Source organism: Canis lupus, chromosome 9, assembly GCF_011100685.1.
Source record: "Canis lupus familiaris isolate Mischka breed German Shepherd chromosome 9, alternate assembly UU_Cfam_GSD_1.0, whole genome shotgun sequence".
Taxonomy (NCBI): Eukaryota; Metazoa; Chordata; class Mammalia; order Carnivora; family Canidae; genus Canis; species Canis lupus.
The window spans coordinates 22,222,693-22,240,578 of NC_049230.1; the positions used below are offsets into that span (position 1 = coordinate 22,222,693).

The 17,886-nt window shown below is 59.1% G+C and overlaps 1 protein-coding gene across 1 annotated transcript in view; it reads right to left on the reverse strand.

Annotated features, from left to right (window-relative positions):
• RARA (retinoic acid receptor alpha) overlaps positions 1–16,973 on the reverse strand; it is a 34,445-nt gene extending 17,472 nt beyond the window's left edge. The window contains 2 exon segments of the mRNA NM_001012645.1: positions 4,467–5,011; positions 16,802–16,973. Coding sequence (NP_001012663.1) covers positions 4,467–4,644 — 178 coding nt within the window. The 5' untranslated portion in view covers positions 4,645–5,011; positions 16,802–16,973.
• Between the last annotated feature and the right edge of the window lie 913 nt (positions 16,974–17,886).

Below are 17,886 nucleotides of genomic sequence, written 5' to 3' on the forward strand. Positions count from 1 at the left end.
CTTCTGCCCATGGGGCCTTGGTCTGTGGGCTGCTTGAGGTTCCCGGCAACCCAGAAATCCAAATGGGGTGGGGAGGGCCTCTATATCTGATTCAGCAGACAGAGGCTGATCTAGCTGGTCCCGCCTGGGAGACCCAGCTCCATTGGCTGTGCCTGACTCCATGGAGGAGGAGGGGGAAGAAGGTAGTGTGGGCACCGCCCCAGAGTGATCTGGAGAAGGGAAACACTTCCTCTTTCCATAGATGCTACTACCCCCATGGGCAGGCATGGCCTGCACTGGTACATCCCCATGGGCACGTGGCCCACAGCAGGAGGTGGACCTGATGTCTCAGGTCCAAGAGGACAGGCTTCCTTCCCAGAGTCCTGCCAGAGGGAACCCTTGCATTATCAGTGCTACATATAAAAGGTGAGGAGCCCCATTCCCATTCAAAATCCCATTCAAGAGTCTTTCGGCTGACTCTGCATCCTTGACCCCAAGAAAGGCATTGCTGGCAATACCCTCTCTCCCTGAGCTGTCCCTCTTTCCGTCCAAGGAAAGAGTGGAGAGAAGGGAGGGACGGAAGACAGAGTCTAAGGGAAGGGAGGGGCAGAGGAGAGGAAGAGGGGGCACACCCCCGCTTGTCTCCCCAGTTTCCGCACTGCAAGTATCTGGGCAGAAAAGGGTCTCCTCTACTGATTGCTTCCAACTTCCCTGCCCCCACCCCACAAATTGAAACAAAATAATAACTGGCTTTTACACTCTGTTCCTACAGTGTCAGGGGGAGGGCGCCTCCTGAGCTCTGCAAACTCCCAGGGGCTGAAGCGGGCTGATTCGGGGGGTGGAGATGGGTGTGAACAGATTGTATCTGCAATTTCCAGGACAGGATGGAGCTCTGGCCCAGGCCTCTTAGCCTCTTTTCCCTCCAGCCTTCAGAATCCAAAACACAGAAGAGGGGGCGTGGCTTGGCTGCCTTCCCGACGCCCCCTACCGGGGGAAGGCAGGAGGTCCTCCGGCAGGAGTGGGCCTCAGCCACGCGGGAGGGGGGCTCGACATTGGCACAGTCCCTCCCCAAGGGTGCCCCCACTCAGGAGTGCCCCTCACAATACCCTCCTGCAGCTGCTATCTGGATAGTGGACAACGGGTTGGCTTTACCACTCACTTAACCCGGTCATTTCGCCTCCACCCTCATGCCACTTCCTCATGTGCAAATGGGGATAAAGACCCTCTCCCAGCATCACAGGGATTAAGGTTTGTAAAACAGAGAGAAAGTCGGGGCACACAGTAGGTGCTCCACAGATGTTAGCATCCCGTCCTCATTCTCACCAACCCCTACCTAGAAGGGGCCTGGGTCCCTCTTCGCTGTGGTAACGGACAGCACAGAATGAGACAGGAATGATGCAACAAGCAAAGGGTAGAGCTGAGGGCATTACGTTGGCGATATTGCCTAATCTCAGCCTCTGCAGGAGGTTCTGGTCATATCCTTATTTTACAGACTAGGAAATGCACTCAGAGAGGTGATCCTCTGTAGTAGTGGCAAAGCCGGAACCCCAGCTACACCTGCCTGGAATTCCTGGAGTAAAGCAACCAAAAAGGCAGGCCGGTTTCCTCTTCAGCGCAGCCTGGCAGTAAGAATGAGAGACCCTGGCCTCCCCAAACACAGCACAATCCACACACCTCTCCCCTTTAAAGACTCTCTCTGCCCTAAGTCACAGCCCCCACCAGCACACAAACAGACACCCCCTCCCTGGCTCTGGATTTGATTCTCCCAAAACACACTCGACCCTCTGACCTCCTCACCCCCAACATACAAACCATTAACCCCCTTCCCAACACACACTCAGCCTTGACCCCCGCCCCCCCAAACACTCCTAAAACACACACAACCCTGACCCTCCTCACAATGCACACAGAATCCCAACCCTTCATAGTAAATAGCAGTCCTCAGATATCAAGCCCCAGGGGCTCTAAGGAGGTGGGCAGGGAATCCTGTACTATCTCTCTGGGCCTCCCGTTCTGGCTCCCTGACCCGAGGAAGACTAACACCCACCCCTACCCACAGTGACCTGGACCTGTCACTCCACAGACTACTGCATCTCTGAAGGGGACACCCAAGACATCCAAGGGCCAGCCTCCTCCTCATGTGGGAAGAGGGATGGGAAAGGGAGGGGGGATTATCCAAACACCTTTATTGGTAGAAAGTGGGAGGAAGGATCCTCATCTGTGAGGTTTCCTATGAAAAGGGTGACCGTTGCACCCTGCAGGAATGGGGGCCGCCAAGGTCTACCTCTCCTAGTAGCTGCCTGACCCTGGGCACCAGCCCCAAGGGGAGAGCAGGGAAATGAAGCTGCCTCCATTTCCAACACATGGGAATTTTGATCTGTCATGCTTCGCTATCCAGGACTGAGGAGCTTGGGTCACCAGGCCACCCGGCCCTGCACCAGAAGGAGAGAGATGCCTGGCTCCCTGAGGCCCGTGGCTACACCTCTGGTCACAGAAGAGAAGGTCAGGGAGAAGCTCAGAAGCTAGGGGCCTGGGGAGGAAGAGAAGTTGTTTACTAGGAAGAGGGGAGGGCAGGGAAACCCACACACTCACAGGGGGCGGGAGCAGGAAAGGGGCATTGCCTAACCTGGGTGGGGAAAGCCAGAGAAGGCTCCACTTGCCTGAAATGTGGGCACCCCACCCTGAGGGGAGAAGGTTACCAGGGTGGGAAGTGGGGGACCCGGAAACCCTCCCCACCTCTAAGAAAGAGGAAGAAGCTTGCAACACTGAGAGGAGGGCATGGCATTTGCTCGCCTGACACAGAGTAGGCAAGAACCCAGGCCAGGCCCCAGGCCCTTCCAACTCTGAGCAGTGTCTGGGGCTCTGTTCCCATCACCGGAGGAAGGACAAGTTATCCCCAGGTACCAGGTTCTGAGCCTCTGTCTTCTCCCTCCCTAAAAATCCCACCCTGGCAGGAAGTAGATGCTCCAGTTTCACCCCAGCCAAGAATACAAAGTCCAGTCCCTGTAGACACAAGGAACCACAGACATGCGCACCCAAACCCCCGCAACCTCTGAACCCAGAGACTGGCCTCCTTATTCGCCTAGCACAGACTGGAAGACTAGACCAAATCAGAGTTCCCTGACTCCCAGCTCACGGTGCCACCCGCCACTGCTGTGCAAGGACGGAAGAGAGGAAGGAAACAGAAGATGGAGTGTGAATGGCCTGGCATGGAAACATGCAGTACCTGCCTGCCCCCTCGTCCCAGGCCACGAGGCGGGGGAGCCTCTGGGAGCACAGATGGGAGGCCCCTGCTCCAGCAGCCGGTGGGGCCTGGGAGGGAGGGGCTGTGGCGGAGCCAGAGGAGGAGGTCCAGGAAGCGGTGGTGGCGGTGGGCAGACGGCCAGTGCGGGCAGCGAGGCGCCCAGCCAGGGCCTGCCCCAGGGACAAAGAGACTCCCTGGCTCCGGGGAGAGAGCGCTGCCCCCACACTGAGAAGGGGACACTGACCCAGCCCAGCCGGGCACACAGGGCAGTGGTGCCAGGCGGCTTGCCAGTGGCCATGGGAGGGGCAGTGGGTGCCCGGGGCAGGGTGTTCAGTCCCTGCCCGCCAGGAGAGGTGGGACACGTTTCCCAGGTCAGCAGCTGACCAGCTAGCCGGCTGTCCGTGGCCCATTCTGCTGCTTCCAACCCCTCCCGCCCCAGGCCAGGCCCCAGCTCCCTCCTCCCCCTCCCCACCAGCCCTGGCCTGGTGCCCAGCTGGGCCCTGGGGGCCAGAGTTACTGTAAGCGGCCTGGCAGGCCCTGAGGCCTGGACTCTGCCAGCTGGCCATAGCTGCTGCCACCTCCCACTACCTGGCTCAGCCAGCCGGGGAAGGGTACTGAGACCCCTGTCCAGCCAACAGGCGACCCCCATGGCAGAGGGTGGAGTCACAGAGAAAACACAGGCCCTGCCAAGAGCATGCATGTGTGCACAGCCAGAGTCCAGGCTGAGCGCCACCTCCTGGGACACTGGCCCCAGCCACCAGGCAACCGTGGGCGGAGCTGGCCGGCAGAGGGGGGGTCCAGCCGCCCTGGCAGTCTGCTCCTTCAAGCCTTTTCCCTCAGAGGCACTGGCTGGGGTGGGGCGGAGGTGGGGTGCCACTCTCACTTGAGTTGCCATTTCCACCAAATGTCGAGAGGTTTGTTTACCCGCCTCCAGCCTCTGTGTCCAGTCCCTGGAGCTATTTATAAGGCCCTCAACGGCACAGCACAGGAGAGGGCGCCAGGAGCCCTGAGGAACAGCACTGTTACATCTCTCTCTCTCTCTCTGCTGCCCCCCCCCCCCACATCAAACATGACCCCTGTGATCAGCCTACAAGCCTTTCATCCTTGGGTACTGCCCCCATCCCCAAATGATGGTTACCCCCCATCTAGAGTAGATGTGGCCTGCAGAGGAACAGATGTGCCCAGAGGCCTGCCACCCCTCCACGCAGTCCCCTCCCCCCGAGCCTCCTGCCACCCCACTTACTGGCTGGGGATGGTGTGCTATAGCCGCTGACTGGGAGCTGGTGCTGGAGAGTGGTCAGCGCGCCTGGCGGTGAGAGTCCACCCAGCATAGGTGGGAAGAAGAAGGCGTAGGGGGGCACCGGGTAGCCATTGAGGTGCCCTCCCCCAGGTGTCGGGCAGGAGCTGCTGTTGCTGGCCATGCCAAGCAGCCACAGTCAGAAGGGCAGGCAGACAGTCTAGCAGAGGAGGCTCTGGCGGGCTTCAGGCCGCCCCTCCTCGGGGCATGGGGCCTGGGCCCAGAGGGGGGTTGGGGTGGTCAGCCCACCCCCCCTTCTGTCCCGCCGCTGTCGTCCAAGGCCAGCAGGCTAATCTCAGCCTCCTGGATCCCCCACTCTAGCTGGGGGCTGGGTATGGGGGGATGTCCCAAGAGCTGGTCCTTTGGTCAAGCAGTTCCGTGAGGCTGGCACTTTTCTGGGAAGGTCCAGAGCTGGCCTTCAGGACACCGAAGTCGATGCCTCTCCTAGATGGGCCCTGGCTAGGCAGCTGGGGGGGCCATGTCCTGGGGCACTGCAGAAAAAGGAAAGACAGGTGAGTGGGCACTGAGGAGCAGGGACACGGGCATTCCCCGTGGAGCTCCCCGACCTGGGCGGCCGGAGATTTTCCCGTGGCACCCGGCTGAGTAGACAGCTGGCACCACGCCTGGCTGGCAGAGACAGCCCGGGAGCAGGGCCCAGACACTGCTGGGGATGGCAGGCTAGCACAGCCAGGCTGGGGAGACGAGGACAGGGCCCAGAGCCACAAAGGGCCTCTCACCCACAGTCCTGAGGGGAAAGGTCAGGGTCTGCCACCCCAGAGGATCCTTGTAGCAGAGGCAGGCAGCTGGGCCTCCCCCCCTCAGCGTGGGTTACCTGAGGTCAAGATGCAAAGAACCCGTGTGCTTGAGGGGAGGGGAGGAGGAAAAGCCGCTTCCCTAAAGCATTGGCACTTCTCAGAAAAATGACTCCTGGGCCAGCGGGACCTCTTACACCACTTCCCCCCAAAATCCAAGCCCCAGCACCCCAGATGGGTCTGTCCCACAGGCCCAGGGAGGAGGCCCACTGCCATACACACAAATGGGGAAATGGGAACCCAGGACTCCTGGGTGTCACCTCTGATGCTTACCAGCATGATGGGCCACCGGTGGGCAGTGCATCAGAAGGGCAGGGACTGCCCAGGGTGGAAGCCCCTACCCCCCAGAGAAGGAAGGGGTAGGGGGGACTAGCGAACTCAAAGTTCACCTACACGCTCTGTGTGCGGAAGCCACATCCCCGGATGGGGTGGGAGGTGGGCACAAGATGAAGGACCGGGTACCCCCGGCCCCGACAGCCTGGACACAGATCCATACCCTGTTTGAACAGCTGAGACCAGAGGACATCACATGCTAACACCACGGAGCAGAGAGAGAAAGAGCTGAACCCCAAGATGCCATGACACAGACAGAGAGGCAGCAAGCAGAGCATAGAGAGATGGAAAAAGAAAAGCATCCATAAGAAGATGCTTCAAATCAAATCCACTTGGGGTATAGGATATACACAAATACATGTGCATGGATATATTTATTTATACACGAATACCTATACATGTATACATGACATATATATGACATTATATATATGAGAAAAAAAAAGAGAGAGAGCGAGAGAGAGAAAGACAAAAACATAGCCATTTAAAACCACAATGAGGGCAGCCGGGTGGCTCAGCGGTTTAGCACCGCCTTCAGCCCATGGCCTGATCCTGGAGACCCGGGATCGTCCCATGTCTGGCTCCCTGCATGGAGCAGGCTTCTCCCTCTGCTTGTGTGTCTCTGCCTCTCTCTCTCTGTCTCTCATGAATAAATAAATAAAATCTTTAAAAAAAAAAAAAAAGACTAGTAAGTGTTGGCGAGGATGTGGAGAAACTGGAACCCTCATCCATGGCTGGAGGGAATAATAAAATAGGAGATTGCTTTCTTTCTTTTTAAAGATTTTACTTATCTATTTATGATAGAGAGAGAGAGAGAGAGAGAGGCAGAGACACAGGCAGAGGGAGAAGCAGGCTTCATGCCAGGAGCCCGACATGGGACTCGATCCTAGAACTCCAGGATCACGCCCTGGGCCAAAGGCAGGCGCTGAACCACTGAGCCACCCAGGGATCCCCAGGAGATTGCTTTAGAAAACGGTGTGGCAGTTCCTAAAATGTTAAACAGTTATATTATGACCCAGCCATTCCCTTCCTAGGTATCTATTCGAGAGATAGGAAAACCTAAGTTCACACGAAAACTTGTACATGGATGTCCATACCAGTAGTACTCATAATGGCCAAAGAGTAGAACCAACCCAAATGTCCATCAAGTAATGGACACATGTGGCATCAATGGCACAAAATGTTGTGCCCCCATATGGAAACTTATTCTGTCATAGAAAGGAATGACGTACTGATACAACATGGACACACCTCAAAAACCTTACACTAGTTCTAGAAGGCCATATACTGACGAGTCCATTTATCTGAAATGTCCACAGAGCAGACCTCTATAGACAGAAAGTAGGCTGCAGTTACCAGGGGCTAGGATATGGGTCTAAGGGAAATGGGAGGTGACTGCTGATAGCTATGAGGGCGCTTTTTGGAGTGATGACAATTTTCTAAAATTGATTGTGGTGACAGTTGTGCAATCTGTGAGTATACAAAAACCACTGAATTGTACACTTTAATAGGTGAATTTTATGGCATATGAATTACATCTCAATAGAGCTGTTAAGAAAGAAGGGAATGCCTGGCTGGCTCAGTCGGTAGAGCATGCAACTCTTGGTGTTGGGGCCGTAAGTTTGAGTCTCATGTTGGGGGTAGGGTTTACTTAAAAATAAAAAATATTTTTAAAAAAAGAAGAAGAAAGGAAGGGAAAAAAGAGAAGAGAGGAAAAAATGAAAGAAACAGGGCCCCAGAGACCCAAACTAAGGACTGCCTCTGTGCCCAACCCCTCATCCTCCACCCCCACCCCCACCCCGCAGCCCAAGCTCAGGCCATCCCAGGTTCTAAGCACCAGGCTCCAAGCTCAGACCTGGAGTCCAGAGGACATGCACACGGCCAGCGTTTGGCCAAGCACCATGCCTGGGATGGAGGAGTTCCTGCCAAGGCCACTGTGGACAAGGCCAGACTTCTGGGCCCAGCTGGCCCAGGCTGAGGGAGGGGGAGGCAGGGACAGGTACTTGCTAGGGAGGGGGCAGCTCCCTCAGGAGTGAAATCTGGACCTTGTTAATGACCATGATTTTTACTGGTACTAATTATGACAACCATAAGGCCTCTCTCCTTACTCCTGGATGAGGTGCCCCCTTCCCTCCCCCAGGCCCCTGCCTGATTCCCTCCCAGGCTGAGAAGGCTGACGTCAGAGGAACAGGGGCCCCACCCATCGGGCCAGCTGCCACTCCAGCCCCCCCACACCCCTGTGGGGCCCCACACAACGGGAACTCTCAAGCTGAGGGAGCCAGGCAAGGGAAGGAGGGGTTGGCTGAGCCTCATCAGCGTTGACAGTCAATCTCTCTCTCTCTCTCTCTCTCTCTCTCTCTCTCCTCTCTCGCAGAAACTCACTCACGCAGGCCTATGGAAAGCATGTCTGGGTGGGCAAGAGCATGCTTGCACGCCCTAGCCTGTGTGTGTGCGGGCACGCACGTGAGGGAACCCAGAGATATCATCTCTCCACACCTGGGCCTCACCACACAATGAACACGGTTCGGGGCTTGGGTGCACGGAGCCAGGACACAGCTCCCGGCAGACACACAAGTACAGCCCCACGGTTGCCCACTCTGCGCATTCCCGGGCCCTCCCACGGCCCAGCTGGCCTTTGTACCTGCCTCCCTGCACCAGGCCCCAACACACACACTGAGGCGCACCCTCTGACAAACACTCAGGTGGGTCCAGGTCCATACGGGGGCCCGCCTCCCTGAGGTAAGGCTTGGGAAGCCAAGGCCCAAAAAGCCATTCACTCCAGAACCTAGGCATCCCGACCCAGCTTCTGGGGCAGGGAGGGGAGATTCAGTCAATCCAGTTTAGACCCTCTGCATCCCACCCTGGCCCCCAGAGGAGAAATAACTATAGCCACCTCCATGCCTCAACTCTGCCCGTGAGGAGTGTGAGGAGTTTGACATGGAGTTTGACACCCAGCTTGGAAGCCCCGCCCCACCAAACTCACACCCCAGGGAGAGACCGAAAGGCCTACCCAACCCCATCAGAGCCTTACTATCCCTAACCCAGCACAGCCTGCAAACTCTGGTACACAGTTACTCAGCTCCCCGGGGAGGGCCTTGGGCCATGGGAGGAGGTAAAGGTCACAGAAATGGGCCAAGAGCCAGGCTAGCCAGGGAACAGGGATGGGCGAGGGCAGGGATGATGGGGGCAGGGGCAAAGAGCACAGGCCCTGCCTCATCCCTCTGGAGCCATGACCCTTGGGGAGGCATCTGAGCCCCAGCTCCCTGCACCCAGGGGTAGAGAAGACACGGTCAGAGAACTGAAACCAGCACCAAAGAAAGGGAAAACAAACTACCCACATCCAACCCCCCCATACCAGCTCCACTGCCCGTGTGCACCCTCCCTCAAGGGAGAGAAAACCACAGGCCCACACCTCCAGTAGATTGAGCCTGGTCTGGGTACTGTAGAAGGGAGGGCCCTCACTCCCCAAAGGCGCCAGGATCCCTCACCCACTGTCAGGCATCCCCAGCTGTCCCCAGACTCACACCTAGGAAAAGGCAAGAGCTGGCTGAGCCATAAAGATGGGAGAGAGAACAAGAGATCTGAAAAGTCAAATCTCAGCTCTGCCACTCTGGGTGACCTTGGGCAAGTCACTTAACCTCTCTGAGCATCTGTTTACCGGCTTGGGAGCTGCCACCCTCAGCAACTGGGGGTGTGGTTTCAGACAGTCTGGAAAGCATGTAGCACAGCCCTAGGCGCACAAGAGGTGCTGGGCAGCAAGGCCCCTCTCCACCCACCTCTCACCACACCCTGTGCCTCCCTGGCCCGTGTGTCTGCTCCCCCTTCCTGCTCCCTGAGCAGTGTGGTAGACAGGCCCCGGAGAGAGAGTTACCCACTTCCCAGGGTCTGCTTCCCCCCAGACTTGAGCAGAGGGATGTGGGTGAGGGGTATTCAGCTGTGGTGGAGGCCCAACCACAACCCTTTCCCAAATTCCCTTTCATCTTACAAACCAAAAAAAGGGAAACCTTTGGATTTGGGGAGGGGAAGAGACTGTTTCCTTTCCTAGCCCCAGAGAAGAGGAGCCAGGGGTCCCAGACCCTGCTGGGCCAGCCTCCCTTCTTCATACGCTCCCTCCTCTCAGTTCCCCAGGCTCCCCTGCCACAACAGCTTCCAAGGAACAGGAGTCAGGCGGTCCCGGAGTGGGGAGAGACCAGGACCTGGGGAGCTCAAAAGAAGGGGAGACAGGGGCTTTCCTAAGCATTCTAGACAGTCCATGAATCATAGGCAAATGGCACCCAAAGCTCAGCTCAACTTGGGTCGGGGGCAGAGGGCCACACAGAACACAAGCCCTGGTAGAAACAAAGACCTGCCCCTCTGAACCCCCTACCCTACCAGGAGCTGGCAGGGCAGGGCGGGTCATTGCCCATTTCAAACCAGAACAGTGGGCTGGAACTATTTATAAACTTTCCAGGAAAACACACACACACACACACACACACACACACACACACACACACACAAAGCCACAATCCTCCCCTCCTCTAAGTTCTTCAGATCTTCAGGAGGGTTTAGGGAGTAGTGATGACACTGTTCCCTCTTTCCCTCTTCACCTTTCTCCCTCCTGACAAATCTACAATCCGGCCACTCTGGTCATTTGTTCACCTTTTGCTCAGCAGGGTCCCAGCTGCAGGGAGCCAGCCAGGCCAGCCCCACTTGGAGAAAGAGATCACTATCCCCGGGCAGGGCCTGACAGGGACCACCTGGACTGTGCTGAGATTGGGACAGGTGCAGGGCACTTCTTCTCTGCCAGACACTTGGAGCCCCAGACCTGCCTCACTGGAGCTAGGACTTGGTTGAAAACCTGCCCCAAACATGTGCAGGCCCTGAGCACATCCTCAGAGGGGGCTGGGAGGGAAGCTGAAGTCTAGCACCACCCTCTAGATGCTACCACTGCCCAACTGCCTCAAGATGCAGCACTCAGTCCCAGAAGAGTGGGTGCGATGTGTCCTCCATCTGTGCCCCACCTGGCCCAAGATTCTGCCCCAGTGACACAGGACCACCTGACACCCACGTGCCACCGGCTCAGCAGCGACTGAGCACCAAGTAGAAAGGGCAAGTGGACAAGCCCACACCCAGGACAGGCCAGGTTCTGGGAGGAGGAAATGGTGGTCTCTGAGGGCACAACGGTGCCTCTGACTCCTGTACCCTAGAGGCCCCTGGGAGACATGCTTGGGACCTCCGAAGCTCGGAGTGCCTAAGGGGCCACCCAGAACCCACGGGGTCTTCTTTTGGAACAGAGAGTAGGTGAAAGGGCAGGGGCCAGCCCAGGCCCCCAGGAGAGGGAGCACCCTACAAGGAAGGAAGAAAACAGGAAGAGGAAGAGATGAGCCTGCTGAAGCCACAGCCAGACCACAGGAGTGTGTGGACCAAACAAAGGCACCTCTGTCTGGATGGGGGACCAAAGGGGCACAGACAAAGGGGACCCCCCAGCTTGGAAACCACCGTTCTCATTCCCAGCCTGGCATGGGGCTTTCCCCACCCTCACCTTGGCAAGTGCCCCCTCACCACTCGTCTGCCCACTCCACCATGCAGGAAGCACAGCTCTCTCACAATAGGAGCACACAACAAGGGTGTGGGTGTGCGTGTGCATGCGCGCGCGCACGTGTGTGTGTGTGTGTGTGTGTACAACATTCTCCTCCCTCCTGCCCATCCCCTTAGCTCTGCCCTAAAGCTGAGACTGCCAGATTCCAAATCCTAAGGCAGATAGTCAGCAGGACACGGCACTACCAGCCCCCTCCCAGTACCCCTCCCCGGGGACCCAGACTGCAGGGAAGCTGGAAACGCCCCCCCTCCTGCCTCAGGATATCCTTTTGGCTCTGACCCCAGACTAGGCCTGAGTCAGACTGTACCCCGCCCCATACTCCCCCATCCATCGACCCCCCAGGAACTTCCTATGCTACACTGGCCTACCAGCTGGGGGTTAGAACTAGGGGGAATCTCTTCTCTTCTCCATCCCTGGCTGAAGAGGGAAACCCACAAGGGGGTGGGAAGAATGGGTCACAAAGTCTCATGGCCTTCCCCTTAGAGCACAGGGCCTGCACACTCAGGGAGAAGCTGTGTGCAGGGGGGAGGATGGTCTGCAGATCACCACCTCCCCACCGCCGGACTCACACACAACCTGCCCAGAGCCTCTTCCCACTCCAGCCTGTACCCCCAAGAAATCAGAGGAGCTCTCTGGGGAAGGTAGTTTCCATGAGAACGCAAGATGGAAGGGGGTCCCAAAGGTAAAAGGAGATAGGGAGCAGAGGTTCCACGAAGCTCTGTGATGATGCATCTTTAAGGCAGCACCACCCAGGCTGGAGGACACAGGGTCTGCAAAATCCGGTCAGACACAGTCAAGCACAGCTAGACACGGTCACACTCCCCCCAACATTTGGTCTAAGTAGGTGGCTATGACTCCTTCCCACAGACAGAAGTCTGGGGGGGCCCTGGGGCTCCGGGGCATCAGAGACCACACACACTCAGCCCAAAATAGCCCCCAAGGCAGGTCTCCCAAGTGCCCCCCCAACAACTGTGGGCCTGAGGGGGAGGGGCAGCTCCTTCCCCACAAGAACCAGGGTAGTGCCCACGGCAGCCATCTCCATGGCAACCAACAACAAACATCCCAGGAACCACAGTGGGACAGGAAGTGACAGGCACGTGACAGGAAGGCATTTTTTTCAGCGTGGGGGGGGGGGGGACGGTGATGATGATTGTTAGGGGCCCCGGAGAATCAGCTGTCCTCTAAGTTTCCTCCACTGGGGCTGGAGGGCCGGGGGCCAGCGGGAGGGGTCACCCCTCCAGTGCCAGCGCGGGATGCGAGGCTGGTGGCGGGCCTGCCGCGCCCTCCCTCCCGGCCACCGCTCACGGTCCCCCCTGCCCCCGCCCCTCCGCTTCCTGCCGTGACTAGAGATCAGAGAACTCCCCACCGCAGCTTCCCCTTCTCAAGTCTCGATTCCTGGGCTGGAGGTTTCACCGTGGGCCGAGGGACAGAAGGAAGGAGGGCTGGGGATCTGCGGTAGGACCCGGGGGACAGAGGCTCCGGGGGAGGGGCCGGGAGGGAGCCACTCCTAGGTAGGTGTGTACACACAGGCACACAGCGAGTGGGTCACAGTGACACACGGCCGGGGCACCGTGACATGCGACATGCGGAGACTGCCTGACCTCAAGCAGCTCGGGGGAGGGGAGCGGAGCCATTGGATCCAGTCCGGGCGCCCCAGTCCAGCCCTGTCCTGAGCCTCCGGGTTCATCCGAGGCAGCTCCCCGCCGCCAGACGGGCGAGATCCCAACTGTACCCAGCCCCCGCCGCCTCTCCCCTGCCTTTTGTGCTGAGGAATCCCCCCTCCCTGCTCCAAGGTGCCCGCCCAGACGAGGGCACCTTGGCGGAAGGTGGGGGGAATGGAACCTCCCTCCACCCCCCTCCCCTTCTCTGCAGATGTCCCAGACTATATTTAGCCCAAACCGGGCGGCCAGCCAGACCCAGACTCCCCACTGGTCGGGAGCTGAGCTCCCAGTTTTTATGCAATTAAAACATTAACAGAGAACCACCCCCATCCACAACCCCCATGCCCCCCAGCCCTCCCAGAGCAGCAGAGCTCAGTTAACTTAAACAAGGCCAGGCCAGCTCTGCAGCCAGTGAAGGGGGCGGGGGTGGGAGGGGGGCTGTCACTGGGCAAACAGTAATAAACTCATTCCATTGCCTATCTCCCAAGGCCCTGCCCCCACAGGCAGGATTGGGACATCATCCATGAGATCAGGTTGACACTTGGGGGGGGGGACAGGCTTTCCTTGTTCCGGCCGGAAGGGAAAAGCATATCCAGTGGGGGTGGGGGGTTGCCTGGTTGCAGAAATTCCACCTGTCATTTTGTAGCCCCCTCCATGGCCGGCTCCAGTTACAGGGCTGGGGGTTGGCAACAGGTGCTGGCCAGGCTGGCAGCAGTCTAATCCCCCACCCGCTCCCCAGGCCGACAGTGGTGCCTGGAGGTCCCGGCAGGGGCTGAGCAGACAGGATGCTGGGTAAAAGAAGGAGCCATCACTGCCAGGCAGGTGGAGGTGGGGGGCAGCCCAAGGCCCTTCTGTAAGACCTGGCTCCCTGGACTCGGTGACGAGTGTCAGAGGGTCTGGAGAAGGCAGGGAAACCTGAGTTCTCCAGCACCTAGTTCATTTCCCCAGGATGCCAGGCGGGCGGGCTAGAGTGTGGGAGGTCTGCCTGCCTGCCTCTTCCTCCTCCTCCTCTCCAAATTCCAGGAACAGGCAAGGGAGGCTCCAGTTGCGGAGAGAGAGGGAGAGCAAGCAGGCGGTCCCAGCTTGGGGGGGAAGGGGGGCGGGGACTGGAGCGGCAGGCCAGATCCAGACGAGCAAGAGACACCCACACCCGAGCCAGACTGGGGACAGACACACCGACGCTGACACATTCACACACTCTGGGCCTGGTCCCTGCACGCCGCCCACCCTGCAGGGACACCCAGACACTCTCAGCCAATCCTGCCAATCCCCGGAACACTCCCTGGACACACACGGAGATCCAGGCCCTCGCCCCCACCCTCTATCCCCCTACAAACCGTGTGGGCTCTAGACAGCAGCCAGAGGGTGGAGAGGGAAACAGAGGGAAGAAAGACAGCAGGCATCAGAGGAGATGTGCAGCCAAAGCCCTGGGAGCTGGGGTATCAGTTGCCACACTCCTTTCCCAAAACCCAGTAAGTCAAGACAACCCTGGTCGTCTTGCCAGGGACCCTGCCAGCTTCCCACACTCCCGAAAACCACTGCCACCAGAAAGGGGTGTGGGGCGCCGGGCAAATGGAGATGTTCATTAGTCACGGGGATAGGATTACCTTCCCCAGATGCCCACCACCCTAGATCCCAGATACTGCTCCTAAACAGACCCCCAGAAAGGCCCAAACACATCTACCCCTCAGCCCAGCCCAGGTCCCGCCCTGCCCTGCCCCAGACCATGCTGCCCAAACAAATGAGAGGGAACTGGGCACTGAGGTTTTATATTTTGGAGCAGGCCCCACCCTCATGTCACACAGTTCTGAGAACTAGAGAACCTAGAGTCTGAGCAAGAAGTAGGTTGGGGGAAAGGTCCCAGAGGACAGAGCCAGCTTCTAAGACCAAAGTATTTAGGGAAGGGAAGCTGATTAATTGGGATCTGGGTCAATGCCCCCAAAACAGACTTGAAGGGCCACTCAGACCATGTCCTCTCCCCCACACCATATGGGGTGGCAGGAACCACGTCATGGCACATGTGGGTGACTATGCCCAGCGGGGGAGGCACAGGGGTGATCAGGATGGGGCTGCCCACAGCTAGCTTCCTGCCAGGCTGCCACATGGTTGGGAGTAGGAGGTGGACCAGAGAAGTGTCCCAGAATGGTAGCAGGGGCATTTAGGGTCAAACGAAGGATGGAGATTTGGGGGTTATAGGAGGAGGTGGCCAAGATGAAGCCATTCCAAGCCATTCCAAGGGTCTTCTCAGAACTGCCGCTTCATCTGCAGTGCCCTCACTAGTCTCGTAGGGAAATTCCTGCGGTGACCATTTTGTGCACGTTCACTCACACCCTCAAAGTCCAAAGCTAAGAGCCTCAGCTCCCAGGGGCCTACTGCAGTCTGACCCTAGTGACCGTTCCTGTCTCAGGACCAACGCGGCCCAGCCTCCCAAGCAAAATGACTTCTTAGCCCCTCCCAGTGCACTAACATCTTTTCATAGCCACAACCTCCCTGACCACCCCCCTTCCTCCAGCTCCAAATACTCTTTCTCTTGTTCTTCCCCCAGACTCATCCCCACCCCCCACAGGGGAAGCCCCAAGGTGCTAAGCCACCTCCACTCCAATGTGGGGCTTCCCCGGCCCAGCCACTCCACCGAGAGCACACGGCCCTGGAGGAGAGTTTGGGGCTTGAGCCCACTTTGCAGCAAGACCTGGTGCCCTTACCGAACTACTTCCCCAGAATGACCCTGCCCTGTGACCACTGCAGCCAGGGACGCGGACAAGAGACATCCCTGAATCTCCCACCCAGGGAGCTGGAGAAGGGACAGTGGTCAGAAGCAAAAGCGAGGGGGAGTTTGCAGCAGAAGGTGGGGGAGTGTTCTCAGGAACAAGTCCCTCTAAGAACATATACATACACATGTGCACACAGCCCACAGGCAGAAGGCAATCTGGTAAAAGAAGAGGAAGCTGGCACCAGGTGAGTGGGGAGGGTACCCCACCACGCCAGCTCACGGGCATCCTATCCAAGAGAGGATGGACAGAGGCAGGGAAATATCTCCCAAGGCTGTGGGGCTTTTGCTGCCTGACTTCCAGAGGGGTTGGTCCCCATACCCAGCCTAGCACACTGGTGGCCTGCCCCCCTTCCCACCGAGCAGCCTGACAATAGGGCAGTGCCCAGAGAAGAGAGGGGGCATAGCCAAGCCGATTTTCCAGCGCCGCCCCCCCTTCCACATACACATCTGGCTAGCAGCTTCCCCTCCTCGTGGGTGGCACCAAGTCCCAGGCATCCTCAGCAGAGCAAAGACAACCAGCCCATCCCGCCCTCCCCTCGCCCCAGAAAGCTTCCACAACCCCGGGGTGGCACCAGACCCCAGAGAGCTGTCTCCCCTGCCGGCTGGGCACTGACTCCCGAACCCGAGCCCGGCGGCTCCCCTCGCTCCACGGGGGACACCAGCTGAGCGGGCCCCGCCCCCCAGCCGGCGGCTCCGGTGGGGGTGGGCCTCGGGGCCGATTCTCCCCAAACCACAGGGCAGCTCAGATAACAGCAGGGAAAGGAGGGGGCTCGTCCGTTGGGCATCCGATCTCTCCCCAAACAGGTTTGAAAGTCTTTTTTGTTTTGTTTGTTTTTGAAGAGAAAGGGGAGAGGGAGTGGGAGCTCCCGGCGCCGGGACACGCGCGGAGACAGCCCCAGAGCCTCCCGGCTGCGCGCGAACCCTCGGGCGCACACCGGCGCGCACACCGGGCTCCCCCACCCCGGGCTCGGCGGCGGCGGGCTGGGAGCCCAGGAAACCCCGGGCTCCCGTCGGAAGCCGCCCGGCACCGCGTCGCCGCCCGCCGCTCCCGTCCGGGGCAGGCCGCGGGGCCCCGATGCCCGCGGGAGCCGGGGGCTCTCCGAAATCCCCGGGGCAGAGGTTACCTCGCAGCGGGAGGAAGCAGTCCGTCCGGGGCGCCCGCGGGCTCGGCGTCTGCCCTGACCCTGCGCCTCGGGGCTGCTAAGCGTCAGGGGCGCGGGGTCCCGGGAGAGGAGCCGTCTGGGGGGCCGCGGCTCAGGGGCGCGGGGCGAAGGCAGCGGCCATGGCGAGTCACGTGCGGAGGCTGAAACTTTACCCGGAGCCCCAGACTGGGGGGGGGGGGCGGAGGGTACCGAGCGGGAGGGGAGGCCCTCTCCCCCCCGACCCGCCTCCGCCCGCCCACTGACCTATCACCAGCCAGGGGCGGGCCCTCAGGATCACGCCCCCCCTCCTTAGCCGACCCGGGGAAGGGCGAGTCTTAAAGGAGACGTGCCCAACGGAGGGCTGGACCGTGGGAATCCGGGAGAATTCCCTCCCTCTGCCCCAAAAGGAGAGATTCGGAGCGAGGAGGAGGAGAAGTTCTGCGCAAAGAATGGGACGAGGGCTCCGTAGAGAAAGGACAGCAGCCTGTGGTACGGCGCTGCTTTGCCCCCAACCACACCCACACTGGCAGGGGCACGGATCACACACACACGCCCCACACACCTTCACCGGGGAAGAGGGCGTGATGTGGAAGTGAATACAGGGACTCTGGCCCTAGCCTTCAGGCCCCTGACTCCTACACTTATAATCCTCCAGGGGTCAATCGGACCTGAGAGCTGTGCGACCTTGAATTAAGTCGCTTCCTTTCTCTGAATCTTAATTTTCTCATCTGCAAAAAAAAAAAAAAAAAAAAAAAAGGAAGTGCAAGAGTAGGGAGACCTCCCTCGAGTAATGACTCTTCTGCTCTTCCTCCAAACACCTCTTCAGCTCGAGCGGGTCGGAGGAAGTCGGGCCCAGCCCAACCCGTCACGGCGTCCCCTCGCCAAGCCCCCTTTCCCTCCAAAGGGCAGTGGCCCTTGGATCTCCCAGGAGGCTAGCAGGGGGCGCTCAGGAGCACCCGTCCATGCTTGAGGGCTCTCGGACCCCCGCTGCTCTCTCCTGGCCCAGGCTGGAGGAGCCAGGAAAGCTCACGTTCTGGTTCTAGCGAGGGGGGTGGGGGGTCAGATCT